At 41.5% G+C, this 11,702-nt stretch overlaps 1 protein-coding gene across 1 annotated transcript; it reads right to left on the minus strand.

Moving 5' to 3' along the window:
* Positions 1–936: 936 nt before the first annotated feature.
* On the minus strand, positions 937–2,141 carry LOC143713501 (uncharacterized). The gene is made up of 3 exons (XM_077204850.1): positions 2,081–2,141; positions 1,328–1,476; positions 937–1,241 (listed from the first exon to the last, which is right to left on the minus strand). The coding sequence occupies exons 1-3, from the start codon at positions 2,089–2,091 to the stop codon at positions 1,057–1,059; spliced, it is 345 nt and encodes a 114-aa protein (XP_077060965.1). The 5' UTR covers positions 2,092–2,141; the 3' UTR covers positions 937–1,056.
* Between the last annotated feature and the right edge of the window lie 9,561 nt (positions 2,142–11,702).

Genomic DNA, 11,702 nt, shown 5'->3' on the forward strand with positions numbered 1-11,702 from the left:
TAGCTAATTGTGGCTAACGTTGTCTCCATGTTTATCACATTGCAGTATCTTTAATAAATCATATTTAGCAATATTGCTGTCGCCTTTGTTGTTTTTCAAGCAAATTTTAATTTAGATCCCAGATTTTCCGAACTTAGCCGGCTGTTATACTACTCCCCTAGTATTTCCGACGGACATTATGTAAATGAGCTCGCATGTACTATGGAGTATGTGTATGAAAGCAGTTAGTGTTCCGGTTAGGACGGGAATATGCTGTTCATGTAAATATAGTCATTGTCACAAGGATCTTTTATTGTCACGTGGACTGAGTGTAAGGCATGCAGATAAATGCGTGAGTTTATCTTGGCACATTTTGTTTAACAGGTGCTTGTGTGGTAGATGTGAGGCTATGCCATCAGCAGTGGAGAGTGTGTGCTGTAGGGAGGTCGACGCCTATTGGTCCCTTGTCCAAAACTTGGATCCCCCAGAAGACATTACCTGCCTCACACTCCATCCAGGGTTTGAAGCATCCTGCACGAATCCTTTTGTGCTGCAGATAGCATACTTGAACTTCAGACAGGAGCATGGCCATCTCCAAGCCAGCAGGCCAGAGTATGTTTTGAGCAAAAATCATTTCACACTGCAATTTAAGAACCAGCTTTTCTACACCAAAATAGTAAATCCTGTTAAGCAGGTTTTTAAACTCAGTGGTTTCCATATACTCACTATAAACACAACTTTGGTGTTGTGTAGTACAGTAGAATATCAGCCAACAGGACATTCAATATTTACCATTGGAATTGTTTACTATGAAAACATGGTATGATCAAAATGTAATTAGGTCCCAATCTCCACCACAGGCAGTTCCGATACTAAGCATACAGGCAGGTTGTCCGCTGGGCTTACGGAATACTAGGCAGGGACATTAGGAAAGCCATACCTTCATGTGTTGTGTCAGCAATAAGGAGGCAGTTTGCAGAGGAGGGACACACGTACAAAGGTTTCCAGTGGCCCCACTTGGAAGACGATTAATAAATTCATAGTGAAACAAACTGTATTGGTCAAAGTTATCTTTTATTACGTGTTAAAACGCGAGTGTCGTGCGAGATGGAGGCTGACTGCCTCATCCTTGGGAACCTTCTGGAGGGAATTGGTGAGGGGGGGCGGGGCAGCAGAGGTCAAGACAGCACTGCTTTCTTGTAGGGCCTGTGGTGACTTGGAGTATTCCTCTACCAGAGAGACCATCAGATTTGTTGCGTATCCTTGAGGAGAGATGTTTAGAACACATTTAATAACATGGTTGACTCACATAAAAAAATATATTGAGAAACTAAGTGAAACTACTAACCGTAAGATGGTTTCTCCTTGATGGGGTGGACTACCCAGCCACCTTTCCGAAACCGCGGGTAGCGAACGGCGTAGCGTGCCTCACCCTCACTGGTTCGAGCTACATCTCTGTTGCCATTACTATTGAAATGTAGGGCTGCCAAGAGAAGTCTATAGGAGATAAGTAGATAGAACATTAGGTCTCCAAAGCTAACCCAATGCAGTGAAAAGCAACAGAAATACATGACGTTAATGTTTTCAGTTCAATGGGGTTAAGACAATGACTCAACTTTGCAAATATTTTTTTGCAAACAATATGTAATGCTGTTATCAATCAATAACATTTTGGTCCGCTATACAAGTATTGCAATATCCTGATTTTTTTTTTTTTTTACTGGGCAACGATTGATCGCATCCAAAATAAAAGTTTGTGTTTACATAATATATATGTGTGTGTACTGTGTATAATATTTTTTTATATATAAATATACACATATGCATGTATATATTTAAGAAACATTTGCATGTATATACTGTATATATATTTATACATAATTAATATTATATACAAATATAATGTTTTGTATATAAATAACATATTTTCTTAAATATATACATGCATATGTGTGTATTTATATATATAAAAAATATTTATACACAGTACACACACATATATTATGTAAACAAACTTTTATTTTGGATGCGATTAATCGTTGCCCAGCACTAAAAAAAATACCTGATTTTATTAGTATCGATACTTAAGTGATAACACTACCTGCTGTACATCCCAAGAAAAGAAAAGCCAGTGTGTTTGGGAGCAAAGTGCAGAATGAGGGAATGGTATGCCTCCGGGGAGAATGTCTGATGCTGAGGTGACAATTGTCGAATATCCTTTACCAGTGCTTTCCTGGCAGCTACACTCTCCAGTTTAGTGGCTGCTGGTGATCCTGAATAAAACATGTTCTGTCATATAGTCTGTTGCATTTCATAACACAAGTAATTATTAGTACACATGGGGTTACGTATTGATAAAACCAAACTAAACTTAACAAGCACTGAAAAAAGTTTAGCCTCAAAACATTTGACATCTTTTAACATAGGCTACTATGTTGTACCTGGTTCAAGCCACTCCTTGTTTCTTGCCTCTCCTTCCAACGGTGGATGTGCGCAGCTAGTAAATGCAGGAATGCTGTGTTCATGTATGTCCTGTACATGATTTATCATACTCTGCCATTTTGCCTGCATCTCATCTGGATCTCCTGTAGGGGTGGAAGCTGCGGTCCAGTAGAGATGGTTGATAATGGCTGGCCTCCATAGTTTCAGATCCTCACAGTCCCTCTCTTTTGCAGCAGCATCCAGTGCTTTCTGTACACCTGTTCCAGAGCAGAAAAACAGAGCAGAGCAAACTAATTATTAGGAAAGTGAACTTAACTACAAAAAACAAGTCTGTTATATAGAACTACCAACATCACAATACATACTTTTCCCAATATGCCAGATGTCAAAGAAATGCCTTGTTCCTTCTGAACACATTTTCTCACGTACCCACTTGGCAACCTTAAACAAAGAACACACAAATTGATTTTATAGAATTTAGAATTTATTTTGAGTGATACTGTGCATGTCAATACTGTTCAGCTTTAGATCTCTCCTAGCATAATTACCTGCCGATTTCTGTCTGTTATCAGAGCAGACACTTGCATGTCTTAGTCCATCAGGAACTGCATACTCCGCTTTAGACCCTCTAGCTCACACCAAGAGCTGCTTGAGACTTCTGAGCTCTGTAAAATCAATTGATTATTACTGAACAGTATCAGTAATATCAGTAACTAAATCAGACACAAGATTTCTGTGTGACATCAACTTACTTGGACAAGTTGAACATCCAAAACTTTGTTAATCCGATCCTCAATCAAGGAGTAGCTACCATATTTGGCACAGTGTCCAGGAGAATCTGATCTAAGAACGTCAAAAACAGTTACATTTAGAGGTTAATGCAAAAACACACCGACCTGTTCTACATCAGTGACGTGAGCTGGATCATTCTACCTGCAGTCACCAGACAGGATCAATCCACCTCCAGTCTACTTCAACTCCCTGATGATCCCCCTCTGCTCATTCCTCCAGGCCTGCACGATAGTAGGGATAGTGTAATAGCGCTGATGGCGGAAAAAAGTGCCGGGACTTATGCACTGCAGTCCAAACAGCTTCAGCATCCTGATGGTCTGAGTAGCCATGCAACCTGAGAAGTGGATGGCACCGCTGTAAAAGGTTGCAGGCAGGCATGTTTCGATGCACCTTTTCTTGGTTTTGCAAGTAACGCTCATAACCACAAGTTCCGCAGGCCTGAAAGATGAGAAAAGATTCAAGACTCAAGCAGCTTCAAGATGAGGCAGTGAAATGCCTGTATAGTTAATACACAAATAATTAATATACATACTGTACATTCACAATCTATAATTCAGCTCCTCACAGACAGTTGACAATTAAGACATTACCTGCTTAACTTTTATGAAGGTTCCTTCCGGGTGCATTATGTGTCCTTGGGTTTCCCCACAGCATGCAGGGCAAACCGTGAACAAGGACAGCAACTGCCTCTGGCAAACAATGAACTTGTCAACAGCACTGAAAACAAGAAAAGGAAAAAACACATTAATTCTGACTATGATATTTTTGATACACAATCAGAAACAGTTTCCATTAATAAAAAGGTTTTTACTTTGGATCACTGAGAGATTCCAGCTCTTCTGGTTCCTCCTCAGAGGACTCACTCAACATCTCCTCCCCTGGACTCCATGACATATCACCAGAATGGTTGATGATATCAGAAAATGACCATTCATCATTACTTTGTTCAGGACTGGCCAGTGGAGTAGATCTGCGATGCTCAAACCTTTCAGTTTGAGTCACCACAGCCACCATCTGAGGCTTTACCTGAACAGCTTAGATGAAAGAGATTAATCTTAATAATTGTTCACCATTGTACATTCATTGGTAACAACACATGCACTATCTAATGCAACCCAGTACAAAATATCTTTTTCTAACATTATGAAGTTCATAATTTTTAATGTTTACTGTCTGAAAAGTGTAAACTACAAAATAGTAACCATGGAGATCATGAAAAATGTTGACATATAATCCTTATTTGTGATTGTATATGGCATGTATGGTGAATGCTAGATATAAGCTAATGAACCTAATGAACGATGTAAACATCTTATGTTGCACTGTGATCCACGATGGACCACTACTGGCTCAGGGTCCATTGTAGAGATGTCTCCATCTCCATCATCTTCAGGATCTGAAGTGGCAGTTGCACCCGCCCTGTCTTTGCTGGCAACACTCTCTCCCAAAATCTGAAAACAGACCAAAATTACAACTTTGAACTTTAAAAAATGTAGTCATTTCATGAAAATCCCCCATTCGTCTATTATTTAAAAGACTGCTAATCTTTTCAAAATAGTCCCGAGCTGCATCCCCTCGCATGTGCCCTGTTGATACCAGCTTTGATTAGTCAAAGAAAATGAAGGCAACTTCGATGTAACTAAGAAAACCAGAAAATTAATATTATAAAGCATTACTTGGATGCGTTTCCAAAAAGATTATCTTATTGACTCAATAAATAGATAAATAAACTAAGTGTCAGGAGGTAACTTAGAGTCCTGCGCTCCAGCCCGACGAATTTCTGACCATTACCACCCGTTCCCGCCCGCGCCCGCCGAATTTCTGACCATTACCACCCGTTCCCGCCCGCCGAATTTCTGACCATTACCACCCGTTCCCGCCCGCGCCCGCCGAATTTCTTACCATTACCACCCGTTCCCGCCCGCGCCGAATTTCTGACCATTACCACTCGTTCCCGCTCGCCGAATTTCTGACCATTACCACCCGTTCCCGCAACGTATGTGTTAACTTACACTCCCGCCCGCAAATTTATTCCCGCAGAATCAGGGGCGTGGTAGCGGGGGGGGGAAAGGGTACCGAGTACCCAGGGCCCGAGGCAGGGGGGGGGGCCCTTAGAAGACGCCGAGCTTAAGTCAAAAGTCCGTCCAACCCCCCCCCCCCCCCCCCCGTTGGAGAAGTCGCCGCGCTCAAATCAAAAGTCCGTCTCCGTCTCTCTCTCACCCCGAACCCCCCCCCCCCCCGTTGGAGAAGTCGCCACGCTCAAATCAAAAGTCTGTCTCCGTCTCTCTCCCCGCATCCACCCCCCCGTCCCCCCCCGTTGGAGGAGTCGCCGCGCTCAGATAAAAAGTACGTGGCGGGGGGCCCAGCTAGATGGTTTGTACCCAGGGCCCAAAATTTGGTACTACACCCCTGCGCAGAATAATAGAGTCAGTCAGCAAAAGTCATGCCAAGACTAATCCATTATAACGTCAAGAAAAATATATTTGCAGAAATTACATGCAGAGCTACATTTCAATGCATCATGTAATGTATTATAAGACTTACTGTGCAAAGCTCCCGTTTTCGACGCGCAGATTCTCTGCTAACGTTAACGTTAGACTCTTCACTCCCGCCAGATTTTGCTGGTAGACTTGCATGCACCGATGGCACAGCTCCATTTGCCAGCCTAACCCACTGTCTTCGTCGAAATCCCATGCGAAATTCCATAAGATCTCCTTGTTTGTAGCTGTCCGGTGTGAAGTGTTTTCCACATACCACCGTGTGTCTTGTCACCGAGGAGGCTGCGAAATTGCTTCTCTTTGCCTGGACGAAACGTATCCAAGCACGGAAATCTTTGTGTTTCTTGTTTGGAAATCGGTGGACCCGATGACCAGAAAAGTTGGAGTGGTTGCATCCAAAACAAACACAAGAATTCACCATTGTGACAATTCAAACCAACTCAACTATAACGATAACTACAAGCTCTATTTTCTGTTACCACCTCTCAGACTACGTAAACCCACACTGAGAACCAGGGCAGCAACGCCTACTTGTTTGCCTGTCGTTACGTCATATGACGCGTTCTCTGGAAAAGGGCGTTTTTTTTTAGCCTAGCTTAGAATAGGTACACTTTTTTCTTAATTTCTGCCTGTGGGTGTTGTAAAACATATGTATATAAGTATGTCTTTTTAAATTGACATTTTCATACAAGATTCTGTATAAATTAAGTTATACAATTAAATTGAAAGATGGCCTTTAACTGAGGAATTGGAATCTTTTCCGCCATCACTCTTCATTACTGCGCGAACTTCAGGGGTGTGCATGCGATTGTAACGTGCTCGAGGGGTGGCGTGTGCACGACCTGTTATTGACAGTCAGATCTTACACCCCTCTGCGCTGATTGGACCCGATGATCCGGGAGCGGTGGATTTTTGCAAAACAAATAACACGCTCCAGGTGGAGTTAGAAGCTCGGGTTTTTTTCTAAAACCACTTTATTTATGTTGTTCTGTCGGATTATAGTGTCGATTTCACTGAATATGATCAAAAAATTTTGCCGACGGCAGCTTTAAGTAGACATTTTGGGTATCTATACTGTAGTGGAGTAATTATTTTTCAGCCGACTTTTTACTTCTACTACTTACATTTTCACTCAATTATCTGTACTTACTACTCCTTACATTTTAAAAATAGCCTCGTTACTCCTATTTCATTTCGGCATGTTTTCATTCCGGCTTGTCATTGTTAAAAAAAATAAAAAACTATCCAGATAAATCGCGCCATCCGGATAGAGTGAATTTGACTGTGATTGGATGAGAAGTATAAACATATACCATTCCGACACCTTATTGGTTTGTAGGCGATCTATTGCACCTGCACATGACACAAATCACATTATGGACATAGCAGACGTATGTAGCCAAGTACGAAGATGTTCGTGGCAGAGACCCATGAAGAGAACTCGAGCGAAATGTCCCAACCAAGCACCAGCAAGAAGGTTGGTAGCCAGGAACCCTTATACATCCCTGGCCGTACCTGGAAGAATGGTTGGATGCAAAAACAAATCCTTTCGAATGCGCTGCAAGATCTGCTCACCCAAGTACCACAAGCTAATCGTTTTCAAAAACTTGCCGTCTAATTTGAAAAAGCATATTGAGGTAAGCTGAAAGTTTGTTGTTATCAATCGTTTATTGACAAAATATGGTAGTAACCTAGTAACGTAATAATGGTAAATTTGCAATATTTGCTATTGCATGCCAAGACATGCCATGGTTTGCTTGCTAGCTAGGCTCAAGTTGCAAGTTCATTTGGTGGGCTCTGTGTGAGATTTGAATTTCGACTTTAGCCAAATATTATCTGAGCTTATATTATTACTATATGCAATATTTGTAAGTTAATTGTGCAAAGCTATGGTCTACAGCTGGTTGATAAAGCAAGGACTAAGGATAGGCATGATCCTGTCTGTGTATGAGAGTGCACGCACATGTGTGGGGGAGGCCCTATGGGTCCTTGTAAAGAGGTAATAGGCCCAACTAACAACTATCAGCCAAATGCTGTTTAAAATTTATTTAGTCGGACTATCTCATCAATAATGCTACTTTCAGTCATGCCAGCAGCTGCTTGTGGTCCTAAAACAGCTTTAAGTGGCAATATTCTGGTCTGCTCAACATAATTGCATAGACCAGTGATTTTGCTCCCTAGCTTGTAGTCTGACCTTCATTCATGAACTTCAAGCATGACATTTTATACAGCGGAATCCTAGATAGTCTGAGCTTGTGGTTTGAGATAAATAATATGAATCTCAATCTGTGCCTGTGCATTAATTTTCTCCACAGAAGAAACACTCCACTCGTCTAAAGAGGTACACACAACTTACTTCAGCAGCCCTCAAAAGGAAGTCATCCACTGAAGGTTATTTGGCCCCGCCCTCCAAACAAAACAAGCTGTGGGAGACTCGAAGAGTGTCCCAGGCAAGTGTGGATAAAGTAGTCCTCAAATTCGTTGTCCAAGGCTTGCACTCACCACACATTGTTCAGCAACAGGGCTTCATTGATCTTGTGCAACATCTTCAGCCAAATACAAATGTCATGACACGCAATACTGTTGTAAACAAAGTCACAAAGGCCTCTGTTGAAATGAAAAGAAAACTGAAAGCTGCCCTTACTGATACTAAGTTCATAGCAACAAAAACAGACTGCTGGACAGCACACTGTCGCGGTTTCATTGGTGTCACTGCGCACTGGTCTAACCCCCAGACCATGCAGAGATCCTGTGCTGGATCTCTACACAGTATAGGTACTGAAGTCCATCCCAGCTGTGTTCCAGCTATCACTTAAGCTTAATACGGCACTCCTTGCCTCAGCAGCCTGTGCTGTGAAAGACTGTTTAGTGTTGCAAGGATGATCTTCAGGCCAAGAAGAGCATGCATTGACTCAAAGAACTTTGAGAACCAGCTGCGTTTGCGGCTGAACAAAGCCTATTGGTAACTCTTTGTTGCATGTACTGTGTTTAACTGATGTAGATCCTGATGTAGATTACCCTGTTGTTGTACATACAGGATTGAGTCCAAAGTGTTTGTTACATCTTCTATTTAAATGTGACATTGTTGTCATTAGCTATAGAATTGAGCATACTACATACCAGGAAGGTATCAATGAGGATTGAGTTATTTTTATTTTTATTTTTTTGATTAATCACGTGGATTGGCGGCCATGTTGCCTGAAGACTCTGGCTCGGCGGCCATCTTGGCTAATGGGTCTGGCGGGCCATCCAAGAAAATGGAGCTAAGAAACCTGTAGCATATGCGTGCTTTTCCACTGCAGATAGTACCGCTTCAAAGTGGGTGGAATTATGACTGATTGTTATAGTTTATCCGCTCCTCGTCAACCAATGAGAGGAACTTCTGCACTTCTCTTCCACTGACCACGATTCAGCCATTTCTTTTTTGGAAGTTTTTTTTCTTCAAACAAGTCAAGCAAGTAGTTTTAAAACAGGTGCTACAGTGGTGGCTGTTACTGGCTATTTAAATCTAGCGGGTTTGATGTCTCGCGAATACAATGACACTGGTAGTGACGATTCTGTCTGTTTGATCAATCAGTGATCTGCAGTGTTTTCAAGTCACATTTTAGTATCGGTACGGTACGCTTGGAACCTTAACAGAGGTGGTACCATTTAAAGCGAGCCAAAGCGAGCCGTACCGTACCGTACCATGCAGTGGAAAAGCGCCACAAGTGAGCCGTACCGAGGCCGAGCCATACCGTACCATGCAGTGGAAAAGCGGCAAAACATGATTATGAAAATCATACAAATTCTATTGGTCTAATATGGACATGGAAGTCGAAAGAGTGGTCAAAAACTGTAATGCATGTGTTCTGAATCAACCCTTGCATGAAGATCAACCACTGCATCCATTAGAACTACCACCTAGATCGTGGACCAAGATAGGTGTTGATTTGGTGGGTCCTGTTCAGAATGTCTATATACTTACTGTTATTACTACATGTCATACGCTGAAGCCGTAGTCAGTGCTGATATAGCCTAACTTCCAAGACCGTGACCGATTGTGAGAAATGTGAAGCATATTCGTCATGTTCCCATTCAGTTGGAGATTAGCATACCAGAACCAGCAGAAAAACAAAGTGATCAAGGAACTCAAGAGACAGCGGTCAAGTCAGATTTCTCAAAAGAGCCACAGAGTTCTTCTGCAGTACCAGACACCTAGCCTGGATGCCAGCCCGAACCCCGCCCACAAAATTTTTAGGTCGGGAAGTTCGGTTTGGACATCAATCCGTTGAGGAGCTATTATGCCCGAACAAAAATAATTTGGACCAATCAAAATGTCAGAGCGGGCTTTATACGATTATGGACAGCACGTTTACAACAAAGAATAGCTGCCGCTGGATAATTTATGTGTAGATTCAGCCATTGCATCTGTTATAGAAGATGTAGACAACACATTCATTTTAAAAGAGGAACAGAGAACCGCGATCAAGGCATTTGCCGAGCGGAAAGATGTTTTTGCCGTCCTTCCTACGGGATTCGGTCTATCCAATTGGCATTGCAGAGGCAATTTTTTTTCTGGTTCGGATGAAACAAGCCCCATAATCACAGCCCAATGGAGCAGTATCAGACTCACATTCTGACTAGAATCTGAGTATGATGACGTCAGGCTACCAGACACCTGTAGCAAGCCTTTGACTAACTGGTAGACCACCCGGAGTGGTTAAAAAACCTGCTCGTTTCAAAGACATGATTATAAAAATGTTTGGGTATGTTTGTTGACAGGTTGGTCAGTTTGGATTGAAACAATATAGCAGTATTCAGAATAACAGTAACAAAGCTGTTGAAACGAAGGGTAATTTGTTATTTTGTAGTATTTAAGTTCTCTAACACTAACAAAGGGATGGATAGTGTGATATCGCGAGAACGGGGTTGGGAAGAGGGATTGATCGCGAGAGTCAGGCGAGGGATCATGTTGTTGAGAGAGTTGTTAATAAAGTGGATAACAGCAATAAAGACTGGTTATTGAGACAAACAACACAACAGTTGCTGTTTTTGGCTTATACCTACTAACAATGTGATTGCCATAGCAACCAATGCAGATATTCCAGAAAACAAAGGAGCTGCACGGACACACAAATCTGATCTGAACAGTTGCAATACACAGGATACACAAATGCTCAGATTTGGACTGACAGTGTGAACAATTAGCCTAAATATCAACATTACAGACATGAACCAAAAACCTCTTAACCATTTGGTATAGCATATCCTGTTAAAATTGTTTGTACTACAATCAACCTTAAGAGGCCAATCAGGTGCTAAGCAGAAATAATCACTGCACTGCGATTTTCAAAAATACACTATAGCGTGGTATATTTTGCAAACAAATCAACCTTAAAATGTAGGCTCATTTTCATGATATTAAAGATAACTATATTTGATAGTTTGGGCTGGTCGAACAGATTATCAAATTTTCATAGCATGATAACATAGGCTACCGTTATTATATTGGGACGACAAGGTGGATCAATGGGTAGCACTGAGCAAGAAGGTACAACCGTTGGAGACATGCAGGCAGCTAGTGAATTGGTGATACTTCATTTATCCATTTATTTCGTGTAAATTTAACTAGTTTGAAGAATGGATGGATTATATAGTGTACAGCATCATATTGGTTCAGGTGTGTTTAATTGGGGTTGGAGAGCTAAACTCTGCAGGACAGGAACAGGATTGGACACACCCTGGTCTATAGAAATTTCGGAGAATCTATAGTTAGGTAAAGTGAATAATTTAAAATACACATATTAGCAAGTGTTATTGTATCCTTAAGAAAGTCTATTTTCATTTTTTAGTAAACGAAAATTAAATTGTAATCAAAGAAAGGTGTTTCCATTTTTCCTGTGTTTGGCCAGTAAAGGGTTAATAACGTTTAATGATATCAGTATCATCAGTAGCTTAATTTTAAGCAGGTTATGTTGAACAAATACGAAATTTTCCGCTCCAGGTCGA

Source organism: Siphateles boraxobius, unplaced genomic scaffold (genome assembly GCF_051911475.1).
Source record: "Siphateles boraxobius isolate OS27281-9 unplaced genomic scaffold, OSU_SipBor_1 12, whole genome shotgun sequence".
NCBI classification, from domain to species: Eukaryota; Metazoa; Chordata; class Actinopteri; order Cypriniformes; family Leuciscidae; genus Siphateles; species Siphateles boraxobius.

Bases quoted from the DNA above. Each gene is read 5' to 3' on its own strand.
- LOC143713501 (XM_077204850.1), bottom strand. The intron at 1,242-1,327 runs GTTAGTAGTTTC...TCTCTCCTCAAG, and splicing joins CAAGGAGAAACCATCTTACG to GATACGCAACAAATCTGATG.